Source organism: Polypterus senegalus, chromosome 11, assembly GCF_016835505.1.
Source record: "Polypterus senegalus isolate Bchr_013 chromosome 11, ASM1683550v1, whole genome shotgun sequence".
NCBI lineage: Eukaryota > Metazoa > Chordata > Cladistia > Polypteriformes > Polypteridae > Polypterus > Polypterus senegalus.
In genome coordinates, this window is record NC_053164.1 from 27,727,902 (window position 1) to 27,744,358 (window position 16,457).

General features: G+C 39.5%; 1 protein-coding gene across 3 annotated transcripts in view; it reads right to left on the reverse strand.

The window, feature by feature from the left end:
• The window catches only part of LOC120538770 (cyclin-dependent kinase-like 1), a 73,356-nt gene extending 67,948 nt beyond the window's left edge, over nucleotides 1–5,408 (reverse strand). For all 3 annotated transcript variants that reach the window (XM_039768232.1, XM_039768234.1, XM_039768233.1), the window contains exon 1: nucleotides 4,995–5,408. In XM_039768232.1, the coding sequence (XP_039624166.1) occupies nucleotides 4,995–5,026 (32 nt within the window). In that variant the 5' untranslated portion in view covers nucleotides 5,027–5,408. The remainder of the gene's footprint in view (nucleotides 1–4,994) is intronic.
• Nucleotides 5,409–16,457: the final 11,049 nt, after the last annotated feature.

Sequence of the window (16,457 nt, forward strand, 5' to 3'; positions counted from 1 at the left end):
TTACCTAATTTCACCTTTCTCATCACTTAATCGCTATGTAGCCAGAACCTATTCCACTTATCAAGTGTACGGTAAAAAAAACAACCCTGGATGTGATGCTTGCCTGTCATAAGGCACCATCCAGTACACCTTCATTGCAGGCTGTGCTTTTAAGTGCTATGTAACCAAGAATGCGTGTCTTTGTGATGCAGAAGGAAACTGGTGTATCTGGACAAGACAGAGAGAATGTGTGCAATCCACGCAGGCCACAACTGGATGGAGAATCAAACCTAGGTACTTCGTACTAACCACTGCACCCCATTCAAAAAATTAGGGGTACAGTAGATGGTGCAAGGGCTGGCCAAATAGAGCATCTTCTCTATTATAATACATTTAATAATTTTCTAACCTGTGTATCCATTTCAAGGTTGCTTTGAGCTGATGCCCACTTAAGCAGTAATGGGCACAAGGTAGGGAACAACCTTTGGCCATCACAGGGCACATTCAACTCCAAACTCACTCACTCTAGGTAAATTTAAAGTTTCCAATTATAATATTGTGTGTGTCCTTGATATGTACAAAAAACAACAAAAGCTCATGATATGGGGAAAAAACACATGGACTGGGATTCAAAGCTGGGGGTCTAACCACTACCACCATGCCACCCAGAAAGAAATTCAGTCATTTAATAATTTAATAAACACATCTACCAACTATCACAAGTCAGATAGTCACAACAATTTTGCATTGCCTAGTACTATACAAAGTAGCAAATATAGAATGAGAATAAGGCAGAATAATGAAAAACACAGAATCACTTAATACAGTAAGCAAAAGGAGAGCCACTGGCCTTGTTAAATACTATTTGCTTAAAATGCCCATATATAAAATTCAGCAACATAATAATAAAATGACTTTATCTCAAACAGGAAAATATTTTAATTACTTAAACATAAAATGTAGTACTAGGTTGTTGTACCGTGTTAGCCATTACATCTTGCCTGAAGAAGGGGCCTGAGTTGCCTCGAAAGCTTGCATATTGTAATCTTTTTAGTTAGCCAATAAAAGGTGTCATTTTGCTTGGCTTTTCTTAAACATAAAATAAAATAGTAATACCAATTTTGAGAAATACAAAAAGTAAAGGTAACAGCAGTCATTACAGGATGACAATTCAGCAGTGCACAATGATGGCTACAGGAAAAAATAACATCCAAACACAAACAATGCATGGAAGACATGAAATAATATTTACAGTATATAAATAGTCAAGAATGCACCACTGTAAATACACTGACTCATCATATGTACACACTAGCCTCTTTATTGTTACCAAAACCAAAAATAAATCAAAATAACATTAAATAATGGTATGCATGTGAAATGACTTTGTCCATCCGTTGCCATAAATGGGAGTCACTCACACAGGACACGTTTTTAGTCGCCAATTCATCCATTCTTATGAGAACATAAGAAATTAACAACCAACAGAAAACCATTCAGTCCATCAGGCTAGTTTGTTTACCTAATAGCTACGCTGGCCCAAGTATCTCATCCAAAAACTTCTTAAAGGTTGTCAAGATTTTTGCTTCACCTACTGCACACAACTCAGTAGTTTCTGTCAGTCTTCCACAACTCTCCGAGTAAAGAAGTGCTTCCTGGCTTCAATCTTAAATACCCCTCCTCGGGACCAAATAAAGCTTGCCTCATTTATTTTCTATGCCTGTTTATTTAATCACAAGTTCAAGGGGGGCCTGAGCCAACACTGGCTCTCTTTCTTGAGGTACAATTTCACACACACCCATGCTTAAACATACAGTGCCACTTTAGAGCTGCCAGTTAAGCTTACAGAGTTGTATTTGAAAGGTACAAGACATGCAAATTCTGCAGAGACAGTGACTGGCCTAGGCCCTCAGGCAGACTACTGTGCCCATTTACAAATTCATACTGGGAAGAACAGTGCAGTGACTGTAGTCACTGGACTTTAAATCACCTGTTCATGTTCCACTTCTGTCTAAGTTGTGCGACCTTAAGTAAGCTACTTCAAATACCCGTGTTTTTACTGTGAGCAATATACTGTATGTATGCAGTTGTAAAGCACTTTATCAACTTCTTTGTGGATTTTAAAAACTGGAGTGGAAACCTAATCCACATGCTCAAAGTTTTCAAAACTATTTTAAAAGGTTGACCCTGCAGTATCACATACTTGAGAACAACAGTGGAAACTAAGAGGAGGATGATGGATTGCCACCCTGTCCAGGTGTTGTTCCTGCCTTGTGCCCAATGATTTTTATGACAGGCTCCAGATTCCCCATGACCCTGCCCTGGATAAACTGGTTAAGAAAATGGAATGATGAAGTGATTAACACTAAAGCCAGGAAGCACTTCTTCACACAAAGGCATACGAGAATCCAGAACAAACTATAGAGTCATGTAGTGAAGAAAAAGCATCGACAGTTTAAAAAAAAAAAGTATGGAATATTGGGACAGCTGAAACCATTAGCTAACCTAATTAACCAAACTGTACTCTAACTACTTATGTTGTCAAACTTCTGATGTCCTTCTCTTTGCGGTTCTTGTAAGTCACCAGCTAAAATATAACAATACTGATATTTTTTAATATTCAAAAAAAGTGTTAATTGCAACTTACAATTTTAAGAGAAAAAAAAATAGCAAGAAGTAGACATTGCCATTTTCAAAGTACTGAGTTCAAATCCTGACCTATACTCTTAAAAATAATGTCTCTTTAATGGCATTTTATGGTTGTTTACCATGATGTGTGGTTCCTATGAGAAATATTGCTCGACAAAAATCATTTAATTCTGGGATGGTTTCTTTGAATATGAAGTTGGTTCTTCATGCTGTGAAAAACTTTGTAATGTGTAGAAAAAATAAACAGATTTTTTTAATGTATAATAGAGTACCTCTCAGGATATCTACAGATTAAGAAAATCTGGACTTAGCCTGTGTTATTGCATGCAGCATCAAACATTTTAAGATCTGGACCCATTAGGGTTTCACAGACATGATACCATCTATTCATAGTTATGTTATTTACTGCATATAGTCTGTTATGGATCTAGATAAATAAAGGGTACATTCTGGAACCATCATGTTTATGGGTCTTTTGCAAACAAAAAATTGTTTCTCTATGGCATTACCCTGAAGAACCACTCTGACATCTTTAATTTTAAAAATTTAGACACTATCTTTGTATAGTTTACATGTTCTGTGGTCTTCCATTTCCCACTACATTTGTCAGTAAAGTAGATTATAGTGATCAACAACACAAAGCCTTGCTGTGTGACAATAAGTTATTATATTATGCCCTTCATTCTTAAAAATAATGCTTCTGTAATGGCACTTTACTGGGTGGTGTGGTACCTCAAAGAACCCTTTCTTGACAGAAGACTGTTTCATTCTGGGAAGAGTTCTTTACATATTAAATTGTCTCTTTTGCCTTTGGAAAGGTTTCTAACATGCAGACAAAGCAGAAATCTTTACGGTATAGTGGGTCTACCTGGCAAGTTGCTAAAAATCAAAAACACAGGAACTTAGTCTGTGTTATTGAGTGCTTTTAAAATCTGGAACACACTGGTATTTCACAAATCTGCTATCATCTATTCTTGGCTATTTAAACCTGTTACAGATTTAAATAAATCAAGGTTCTTTCTAGAATGACCATGTGTATGGAAGCCAAAAACTGTTGTCCTTGGCATCATTCTGAAGGACCACTTTAGCACCTTTATTTGTAAGAGTGTTGGCTGCAACTCCCAAAAATACCCTTATTGGAATTAAAGGTTTCAGAAAAAAAGATGTACACAAGCTTTATGTTTATAGAATCCTTCCCATAGCACAGTTATTTCCTTATCGCTATAGCGTGTTGATTATCACTTATTATTTAGCTGATGCCTTAATCCAAGGAGATTTGCAACATTTGAGAAACAATTGCTTACACTTCTTTTGTGTGTTTGAATTGTATTACAAGCAGGTAAAGTGACTTGCTCGTGGTCACACAATGTTAGTCACAGGATTTGAATCCACAATTTCTGAGTTTGATGTCTAAAGTCCAAAGCCTTGACCACTACACCACAATGACATGATAAATGATTTGCTCAGAAATTAAGTGTCTGGAACTAAACCAACAACTTTTTTACTTTTACAGTCCAACAATTTTGCCACTGGCAAGGATAACACTGCCTTTGAAGTTATTCTAAATTAAATGCAGCGCACAATACAAGCCTTAATTTACACGCCACCTTTCCCTATCATTTTGCAGGTGTTATTAAACTTCTTCTTTGTACAAGTGTAATTCCAAAGACCAAACCTTTAGGCCAGGTCACTGCATTTGTGACAATTAAGTTATGACGTTGTTTTAAGTTGCCATGAGGGACTACATACAGAATAGGAAACGTACAAATGTATTGAGTGGGAGCTCTGTTAATGGGTCCCGACAACAGAGAAGCTATGGTTTTAGCTGTAAGGGTGTAGTTTTCTTCTCTTTTTTTCTTTCAGTGCAGAAAAGACAAATTTAGCTTTTTCGCACATTGTGACACAAGTGGGTCTTATAAAGAAATGTGGTGATAACCATTAAGCAAAATGTGTAATTATTTATCATTCTGGAATATTCCTTTATTTCGGATAAGAGTAGCCAACGACTGCTGCACTGTGCGGAGCGCTTGGTTACCAACGCACGATTTGGAGACGCACCGCTCGTTTACTAACATGAAAGCGGCATTCGGTAATTTAATAAGGTACACTTTTGAAGAGTTTTATTTTATCACATGTAGAGTATTTAACCTTTTCTGTTTTCGTTTTACTTTAAGTCTTTCTGGACGGTAAACATTCACTTGTAGCTCATCGTTAACATTAATATCCCAGAAACCGAGTATTTTACTTTTAATTAAAAACATATCTTTCCCTAATTTCAGGGTCCTGACTGCTCACTCGCTTTTATCTCACACCCCAACGCTAACACATAATGCGATCTACAGTTACTAGAAACTAATTCTACCCACCTTCTTTGAGCCGATTTCCTTTTCATATGCATTAAAGGCACCTCCGAGAACAGAGGTGGACGCCCCAGATGGAATCAGACGATCTACTCCGCCACCTTCTGCACGTTAAGTGCCCAGGTGACAGTTGTCGCGTCTTTCTTTCCTTAGGTAGGCAAGGGGATTTCTTGCTTCCTCCTCGTCTTCCTCTTCCTGGTGCCGGGATTCCCCCTTTACCCTCCAGTGCACAGAATAATTATCGATCCCCCTGTTCTATATTTATTCGTACTCCACTTTTACTAGTGGGTACTCTCTGAATATCCGCTACACCTCCGCTCTGCAGCCCGACATCCCTGGTGGATTGGTGGTCACGGGTAGGCTGTTTACCTAGCCAAACTGGCCGTATCCTTGTCGCCTTCCCCTCCCCCTTGCCTGTCACATGTGCTCGTTAGCTGTACCGCACGCCCCCAGCAAAATAACCCAGTTACTCTCTCGCTCTCTGTTTCTTTCTGCCAATAACAGAACATTAGATGCTCTCTTTCTCACTCTTTTACTCCACCAACCTGCATCCAGGATTCCAGTTCTGCTCATTTATTTCTTTCTTTCTTCACTCCATCAAATACATATTTTTTTACAGAAATACAGTAGATTAGGAAAGTATTTAGACCCCTTCACTTTTTTCACAATTTTCTGTTTCAGCCTTGTACTAAAATAATTTAAATAAATAAATAAAAAAAATCCACCATGTCAAATAAACACTCAAATATAGTATCCAAAAACAGGATTTAAGATTTTTAAAAATAAACTTAAATATCACACTGTCAGCTACGGAAGCTTATTCCCGCCACTCAAAAAATATATATATTGCGTAATTTCACAAACGAATTGCGTTATATCTCAATAATAATTGCGTTATTTCGCAATAATAATTGTGTTATATCGCAAACGTATTGCATTATTTTGCAATACCGATTGCGTTATTTCGCAAAAGAAGCCATTGCAGAAAGCTTGCAATAGTGTCTGCACATTGCCGACTAGCAGCGACCAGTGTACTCGCACATCCGTCTTCTGAGGACAAAGCTCAGGTTCACAACGCAGGCATCTGCAAGGCAGAGGTAATTTAGAACTCAAAACAAAACTTAAACCTAAATCATATATTTCAATGATAATATAGGTTGATAGAGATACAATATAAGTATATCCATAAGTTCCGTTTTAATGATTACATACAGCTCGGTTAAAACAACGGTTCGAGTGAAAGGTGTCTAATTCACATTCTACTAGTTGTAAAGAATAGCGCATTTGAATTGTTTTAGTAAAGATAATGTTTAAATGGATCGGCAACGTGCTTATCTTTTGCTTACCGCCTGACCGTAACGTGTGTGGAGATTTCGCGATTTGATTCAAAGAATTCCCGACAATGCATCAAACATTATTATAAGTAACTGGGTCGTCAAAAATGGATGGGTGCATACTAGATTAGTATACCAGAGTGCATTGCCAAGCGCAAGCACACCTACTAATTAGAGATGACGGTGGTGAGGTGGATGTTCCAAGGGCCATAGCTCGACTGGGTAAAACGTAACTTGACGAGGGTTTATTTGGCAAAAATAAAACGTGAGTGGGCCCTGCGGTGGGCTGGCGCCCTGCCGGGGTTTGTTTCCTGCCTTGCGCCCTGTGTTGGCTGGGATTGGCTCCAGCAGACCCCCGTGACCCTGTAGTTAGGATATAGCAGGTTGGATAATGGATGGATGGATAAAACGTGAAGGATTGCTACTGCAGTCTTACTTTTAACTAACATTCATACTACCTAAACAAAGTAGAAAAGAAGCTCACCATCCATCCATCCTCTTCCGCTTATCCGGGGTCGGGTCATGGGGGCAGCAGCTTAAGCAGAGAGGCCCAGACTTCCCTCTCCCCGGCCACTTCTTCCAGCTCTTCCAGGAGAATCCCAAGGTGTTCCCAGGCCAGCCGGGAGACATAGTCCCTCCAGCATGTACTGGGTCTTCCCCGGGGCCTCCTCCCGGTTGGACGTGCCCGGAACACCTCACCAGGGAGGCGTCCAAGAGGCATCCTGATCAGATGCCCGAGGCACCTCATCTGACTCCTCTCGATGCGGACGAGTAGCGGATGTACTCTGAGCCCCTCCTGGATGACTGAGCTTCTCACCCTATCTTTAAGGGAAAGCCCAGACACCCTGCAGAGGAAACTCATTTCAGCCGCTTGCATTCGCGATCTCGTTCTTTTGGTCACTACCCATAGCTCATGACCATAGGTGAGGGTAGGAACGTAGATCGACTGGTAAATTGAGTGCTTTGCCTTACGGCTCAGCTCTTTTTTCACCACAACAGACCGATGCAGAGCCCGCATCATTGTGGATGCTGCACCGATCCGCCTTTCGATCTCATGGTCCATTCTTCCTTCACTCGTGAACAAGACCCCGAGATACTTGAACTCCTCCACTTGGGGCAGGATCTCTCCCCCAACCCTGAGAGGGCACTCCACCCTTTTCCGGCTTCACACTGAGCTGCGAACCGATCCAGAGAGAGCTGAAGATCATGGCCTGATGAAGCAAACAGGACAACATCATCTGCAAAAAGCAGTGACCCAATCCTGAGTCCACCAAACCGGACCCCTTCAACACCCTGGCTGCGCCTAAAATTCTGTCCATAAAAGTTATGAACAGAATCGGTGACAAAGGGCAGCCCTGGCGGAGTCCAACTCTCACTGGAAACAGGCTCGACTTACTGCCGGCAATGGGGACCAAGCTCTGACACCAGTTGTACAGGGACCGAAGAGCTCTTATCAGGGGGTCCGGTACCCCATACTCCCAGAGCACCCCACACAGGATTCCCCGAGGGACACAGTCAAACGCCTTTTCCAAGTCCACAAAACACATGTAGACTGGTTGGGCAAACTCCCATGCACCCTCCAGGATTCTGCTAAGGGTGTAGAGCTGGTCCACTGTTCGCGACCAGGACGAAAACCACACTGTTCCTCCTGAATCCGAGGTTCGACTATCCGACGGACCCTCCTCTCCAGAACCCCTGAATAGACTTTTCCAGGGAGGCTGAGGAGTGTGATCCCTCTATAGTTGGAACACACCCTCCGGTCCCCCTTTTTAAAGAGGGGGACCACCACCCCGGTCTGCCAATCCAGAGGCACTGTCCCCGATGTCCATGCGATGTTGCAGAGACGTGTCAACCAAGACAGTCCTACAACATCCAGAGCCTTGAGGAACTCCGGCCATATCTCATCCACCCCCGGGGCCCTGCCACCAAGGGGTTTTTGACCACCTCGGTGACCTCAGTCCCAGAGATGGGAGAGCCCACCTCAGAGTCCCCAGGCTCTGCTTCCTCATGGAAGGCATGTTAGTGGGATTGAGGAGGTCTTCGAAGTACTCCCCACCGACCCACAACGTCCTGAGTCGAGGTCAGCAGCGCACCATCCCCACCATATATGGTGTTGACACTGCACTGCTTCCCCCTCCTGAGACGCCGGATGGTGGACCAGAATCTCCTCGAAGCCGTCCGAAAGTCGTTCTCCATGGCCTCTCCAAACTCCTCCCATGCCCAAGTTTTTGCCTCAGCAACAACCAAAGCCGCATTCCTCTTGGCCTCCCGGTACCTGTCAGCTGCCTCCAGAGACCCACAGGACAAAAAGGTCCTATAGGACTCCTTCTTCAGCTTGACGGCATCCCTCACCGCCGGTGTCCACCAACGGGTTCGGGGATTGCCGCTGCGACAGGCACCGACCACCTTACGGCCACAGCTCCAGTCAGTCGCCTCAACAATAGAGGCACGGAACACGGCCCATTCGGACTTAATGTCCCCACCTCCCTCGGGACGTGGTCGAAGTTCTGCCGAAGGTGGGAGTTGAAGCTACTTCTGACAGGGGACTCTGCCAGCCGTTCCCAGCAGACCCTCACAACACGTTTGGGCCTACCAGGCCTGACAGGCATCTTCCCCCACCATCGAAGAAAACTCACCACCAGGTGGTGATCAGTTGACAGCTACGCCCCTCTCTTTACCCGAGTGTCCAAGACATATGGCCGCAAGTCCGACGACATGACCGCAAAGTTGATCATCGAACTGATGCCTAGGGTGTCCTGGTGCCAAGTGCACATATGAACACCCTTATGCTTGAACATGGTGTTCGTTATGGACAATCCGTGACAAGCACAGAAGTCCAATAACAAAACACCGCTCAGGTTCAGATCTGGGGGCCATTCACGTCTAAGCTGTGCGTCGAGGTGAGTCCGACTATATCTAGCCGGAACCTCTCGACCTCGCGCACTAGCTCAGGCTCCTTCCCCTTCAGAGAGGTGACATTCCACGTCCCATGAACCAGTTTCTGTATCCGAGGATCAGACCGCCATGGTCCCCGTCTTCGGCCACTACCCAACTCACACTAAACCCAACCTCCTTGGCCCCTCCCATAGGTGGTGAGCCCATGGGAAGGAGGACCCACATTACCTCCTCGGGCTGTGCCAGGCCGACCCCCATGGGTGCAGGCCCAGCCACCAGGCGCTCGCCATTGAGCCCTACCTCCAGGCCTGGCTCCAGAGGGGGGTCCCGATGACCCGCGTCCGGGCAAGGGAAAACGTTGTCCAATGTTTTTGCTCTTCATTGGAGGTTTGCTGAACAGCTCTTTGTCTCATCCCTCACGCAGGACCAGTTTTACTTGGGTGACCCTACCAGGGGCATAAAGCCCCGGACAACATAGCTCCTAGGATCATTGGGACACACAAACCCCTACACCACGATAAGGTGACGGTTCCAGGAGGTGCCTTTTAATCCTTTTAAGCGTAGTTTTAATAAATAAAAAAGAAAGGTGTGAAATGTTTTTGTCTGTCTTTCTCGTTATGAAATGTTTACATATACTCTTTATATTTAATTATGCACTGTTTCTGTTTCAGAAAACAGATGCATTACAAGTGTGAGAACATTTTAAAATAATAAGCAGTCATGTCGAATTCTAAAAGCCAAACCTGACAGAGGAAAAATGGAATAGTAATAAAATTCTGTCAGAAGTTAAAAAATGGTTAAATAGATTAAATAAATGAGTGATCAATATTAATTATTTTAATATTCCACATACTTCTACATACAGTACATTCAAAACACCTCATAATTCTGTCATTCATCAGATACTGTCCACCCTTGTCTCCATCTTTATGTACCATATCTGTGTCTGTTTCATCACTATCATTGCCAACCAGACAGCCTGTTAAATTTGCAGTTTTCAAACATGTTTTGTAAATGTGTTGTTTTTGATTTTTATAATTTTGAAATACAATACTTACACATAAAATGCGCTCCTGGTAATGACAAACCCTAAAATTGATACCAACTAAAATAATAATGCTTTAAATAAAATATTATCCAAGGATTAAAAAATTACTGATTTGATACAAAAATTAATCATTTATAATTTTATTTCTAGCATTTTCAGTCTCCAGTTAAGAATGGCCTTACAAGACATAATGCATGACCAGTTTTTTGACATTTTGAAGAGCAGAAATCTACAGGAAATCATTCCAAAGTTAGAAAAAGAAAAGGTATTGGAAATTAATTCATTTCATTGTCAGCATATGCTAACATGGGGGATTTGCTACACATTAAACTACTGAATTTAATAGTGTACAGTAACAACAAAACAGTGCAGTGTATTTTATTCACCACTTTGCTCTCCAAAAAGGGTGTTGCGGTGATGGCAACAAGGTGACTTGGATTCGGGTGCTTTCTGTGTGCACTTTGCATGTTCTTCCCATGAGTATGTGAGTTTCTTCCCACAGTCAAAAGACATACAGGTTAGATGTACTGGTGTTGTTAAACTAGCCCCAGTGCCTTTGGTATAGGCTTCAGCTTTTTCAGAGCCATGCCCTGTCTAAATGGGTTTGGGAAACAGACACACTCTCAAAAATCTTTTGAGGACAAAATCCAGGAGAGGGTAATCATCACATTACAGAAGATAGAGTTTTAGGGTATAGTACACATACTTTTGCACAGTTTTCTTAAATTCAAAAAGGAACTTGAGGTTTTTAAAAGTATGTGGGGTCAAGAATCCCACAGGGAGTTATATTAAGCTTGCAGTTTTTTAAATATTGTAGCATGCCATCTGACCCTTTTGATGCTGTAACACTCTACCAGGAACTTAAGACAATAATACATAATTTACTTTAGAAATACAGCTACATTTAATTTTGTAATGGACCAATATATTTATTAGAATTTTTCTGCAATTATTTACAGCATGTTCTTTAAATCATTGCCCCAGGGCTTCAATCTTTTATATTTGCAACAGTTGCACAAAAAAGACTTTATAATTTAAAAACTATGATCTGTTATTCCTAATTACATTATTACCACTTTACAGTACAGTGTCCATGATGGAAACAAGAAAATTCACCTAGCAATCTGATGTTTAAGTATATTGGTGTTACACATACTTTTTATGTTTTACATTTGCTGTTTGAAATGTTAGTAATTCACACAATATTTTAGAAAAAATACAACTGTGCTTTCAACACCACACTCACTGTTATTTCTGGATCCATGTCCTATGCATTTATATACTCCTTCCAGTTACAATATTTTGTAATTTGCAGTTAAATATTAATGTGTCTAAATAAAAATCCACACTCTTATTTTCAGTGTCAGAATAAATATTATCAGTTCCTAAAATGCTTGTGAAATATTATGAGGCTAACAGAAAACGTCTGAGCCTAGTATAAAGCTCAAAAACTATCATCAGTGATTCTGTGAATTATAACTACACTCATTATAAGTTGGTAATTATTTACTTGAAATAAAAGCACTTTTGAATTTGACAATTTATCTTAGAATGAACAAAGATTGTGTATGTTATCTGTATTAATGAAATCACAATATTGTAACACAGATCAGATCTATTTGAAGCCACCCATTTATCCAGGTCCAGGGCTGGTGTTTCAGGGCATAGTACATATGTAAGTAGATGACATAGTCTTGTTGTGCATAATCGGAATGAGCTATAGAGAGGTTTGTCATTCAGAGAGACAAAGAATGGGGATTAAGTAAAATGTTACTGAGTTTAGCCAAATTTACAAATACATTCAGACAGTAATGCAACATAATCACACCACTGGGAAAGATAACAGTTATTGTACTGGTGGGTGAAAAACTGCTTTTATTGTATGAATGTTACTAATAGCTATGTAAGATATTTACTCTTCCTTAAATGCAGTATTCCAGGGGTGACCACCTACTGAGTCCAGAATCCATTTGGGGGATTTCTGTGATCACACAGTGAAGTTTGGGGATAAATAGAAGGGCTTAACTCTGTGAAGGCAATGTCCTGATATGAATGTGACAGATGAAAATTACAGTAGATAGATGTGGAAGGCACTATATAATAGACAGATAGGTCATATTTTTCTAAGTAATATTTATAGTATTAAACTACATCATTCTCATGACATCAATATTATAACTTTGAAAGTTATATTTTATAGGAAGTAAACAATTAGGTATGACTAAAACTGCTTTTAGCCTAAATACAGTACTAATTCACTTTTAAGGGCACATGTATAGACAGCACTGTTTAGTTGTTTATTATTTTGTATTAAACCACTTGATGCAATTATGAAAGGCATATTCTACTATACAATCTGTTCATTTTCTATTCTACTAATGCAGATCAAGGTCAAATGGACGTTATGCACTTTTGGGTAGCATCAGGCGCAAGGTATGATGGGATATCAGTCATTCACAGAGTACATTTTTACACATACCCAGATTCACTTATATAGCACCTGTTTAGAATGACCAATTACAGTGGAAGACTGACATAGCAAAGACATGAAATTGGTGTAGAAAACTTAACACAGACACAGAAAGAACACACAAACTACACAGGCAGTGTCCAGAATAGTGTCTGAACACAGGACTACCTCTGAGAAAATAGTGCCAATCCAATCACTGTGCTTCTCATGTTATTAGCACATATGCTCACAGTATTTCTTGCATAATTTCACTGTATTTCACTATACAAAGATAGCAGCTGCAAATTGGGCAAAAATGTAACACTTTATGAAAATGAAGGAGTATAAAAGTTGGTAATAATTTTAAGTTTATTATTAATAAAAAAACTGTAAAAGCATACATAATTCTTTATTCTGCATTCAAATTGTTGTACAACAAATGTTGTTAATTTCCAGAAGAAAAAAGTGAAAGGACTATTAAAACAGTCCAAGAAAATACACATAATATATGTTTTAACCATTTCACAAGAGTAATGATAGCATTACAAATTTTATTTTGTGACAAAATTTGCATCAAACTGAATACTTAATCAGTATCCATATAACAATTAAGTTGATATTTCAAACAAATAATATTGTTAAAAATAATTGAGCCAAAATATTACAATCTTGTTCTTTAGTAATAACAAAAATATGCCTCTCTTTAACACACTATATGAAAACATTGAAATAGGAAATCAAATTCTTTGTTTTTCCTGACATAATCTAGAAATTTGTTTTAAGTTGTACTGCTATATTTGCATTAATAGCATTTTTTAAGTGTGAGTCAATGTCCTACAAGAAGAACATCTTTTTAATATCAGAAAGTACAACACTGCTTGTATAATGAAACATACTTTCTACTACTAATGAAACCATCATTTCTTGGTATTCCAAATATTTTTCCTCACTCACTTTGGAACATAATTAGGGGAACACAACAGAAAACAATGACAACTTTTGCTGCTAAAGTGCAAAGAATTGTAAATGGAACATGTTTATATGGCTGTACCGTAACATTTGTTTTGTCACACAATATCCATTACCCATATGCCCGACTTTAGAATAGCTAAGAATTCACTGCGAAATTCAGGATAACTTTCATAGTTATCTGGCAATTCCAAAACACCACCACAAGTATGAGACACTGGCCGGCGTGCCAAACCTTCAAGGTTCACAAAAGTTACATCAATATTTTCTGTGCAAATTATATCTGAGCCTGTACAGAATCGAAGAAATGTGGTCAACTTTGAATCATCTAGTTCCTTGATGAATTTTACCAAATAGTTTGAAACAGTTTTTTGATTTTGGTTCATTTGGAAAATGGACCATCTTTTGAACTTTCTTGCTGTCAGGTACTGCCTCTTCATAAATTTTATTTAATGATGTCACAGTAAACATGATATTTTTCAGAACTTCGGTCCAGATATCAATAACAAACATTGGTTCTTGAATCAATTCCTTATGTGCTATCACCATTATTATCTGCTGTATATTATCAGCTTTGGGTAGCCTTTTGCATGAGTGTTCCTGAAGAACTTCAATGAGCTCAGGTAATTCCACTTCTGTGAAATTAGAAATTGCCATTTGGAGAACCTCAGATTCCAAAGGGTGTACAAATTTCATGAAGCTTTCTAAAAGTGTACTGTTTTTCTCAATGCTTCCAAAAAAAACCTGCTGCATGAAAGCTGGGGCAAGCTGTACTGGAAAGTACCTACACTGCTCGTATCCGATCAAGATCACTTTTGCCATGGCTCTCCATTTACTTAATGTAAAATCATGCCTCAGAAATGGCACTCTGAATGTTTTACCAAGTGTGCATTTATTGTACAGTAAAATTCCTCCCAAAACTCTGCTAATTCATCACGTATTACTTCACCAAAGTCATCTGCTTCTTCCATTTCACCTGAGGGTAGATGTCTTTTAATCTTCAGAGTGCAGCCATGATCAATTTCTGGATTTTTCTCAAAAGTGTGTACTATATCTTCCATAGCATTTCCACGTCTTACAATGAGTTCAAACTCCATGAAACATGTTGTAGACTCAAGAGGTATTGTGTCTGATAAGACATCAAAATCAAAAGAAGGTCCAAAGACAATTATGTTGCTGTCATCACTCAATGTGGTAAATACTGCATTATTAGAAATTTCATGTTCAGTACACTGTTTATCTTCTTTTTGGCACTCTTCAGGTGATTTGGGAATTTCATAGTTTATATAATTGTAATCCAAACCTTCTTCATTTATTTTTTGATGTTTATTTACATCAAATGTAAAATGATTTGCAGAATTAGAAGCATCTGCAGGAAAATCTAGTGTGGTATGTGAGCAACCAGCTTTGCAAGATTCAGATATCAAGGCATCAGGCACTACAAAGATAGCTTCATTCTGTGAATTTGAGACTAATCCCTCATTAAGATCTCTAGACTTTGCAGGTGAGGATACCGGAAAGTTGCTCAGTGATTTGTGAATATTAGGAGCTTCCTTCTCTTCTAATAGAGTCTTAGATCTGCAAACTGCTTCACGATTTATGATTTCTTTTTTGCAAGTAACTATATAAAAACGCAGAAGTGGGAGTTTTGTTTTATAATTCTCCAACTGTGTCTTCATCCATTAGAGACTTATGCTCAAAGTTGGTAATATCAAAATCAAATTCCTCAACTGATCCGTGTGATGACTTACCATTAGGAAAGAAAATATTTTTGCCATATTTAGAATGTCTTCTTTTGTAGCACTTTTTAAAACTGATAATTTCCTTGTTCCTCCACCACTTTTTGTACGTACTTTTAAGATCACTTGTTTGATTTTCTTTCTGAAGCAACCCAATTTCAATTTTACGTGCAGACTTTTTAGCATTACTATTTCCATACCGACCCATATGTTTAGTTGGTCGTTTATCCTCTTCATCTGAACAAGGATCAGGGGCCTCATGTATAACGCCGTGCGTAGAACTCGCACTATAACATGGCGTAAGCACAAAAGCCGAAATGTGCTTATGCACAGAAAAATCCAGATGCAGGAATCTGTGCGTACTCCAACTTCCATGTTCTTCCACTACATAAATCCCGATCAGCGTGAAAACTAACGCTCGTGCACGCGCTTTATGTAACGCCCCAAATCCTCCCAGAATTACGCCTATTTGAATATGCAAATGAATATAAATCGCCCTTAAGCTCAGCCTTCTGTGAAAAGACAATGGGAAAAGCATGGGGGAAAATATAAGAATTTCAGAGAATACCAAGTGGAGGCAAAGGAAAAACATACTATTTGTTCAAATAAACCGTGGTATAATCAACAAAAGGAAGTTGATCGAGTGACATAGCGTGTTGGAGAAACTTGAAAGCTCACGTTCACAAAATCGCACAGTGCCGGAAATAAAAAGAAGTCACATATCAAAGTCGCCGTGAAAAGCGAGTTGTAGCCCACTGTCTGAGTGTCATATGAAAGCTTATTAGGGTACAGAGAAAAAAAGGCACACAGTGGGAAAAAGCACGAAATGTCAACTTCAATCTCGACATTTCCACTTTAATCACGTAGTTTATTTTGTCATTAAAGTAGAACATCATAAACTTCATCTTAAAATCGTTTAATTAACCAGTTTCTCAAATCACATCAAAATTAAAGTAGCATGTTAAATGCTTTGTTTTGTATTTGATCTTCTATGTGCCTATGTGTGTGAATCACTACTTGCTTCTTAAACCGGCT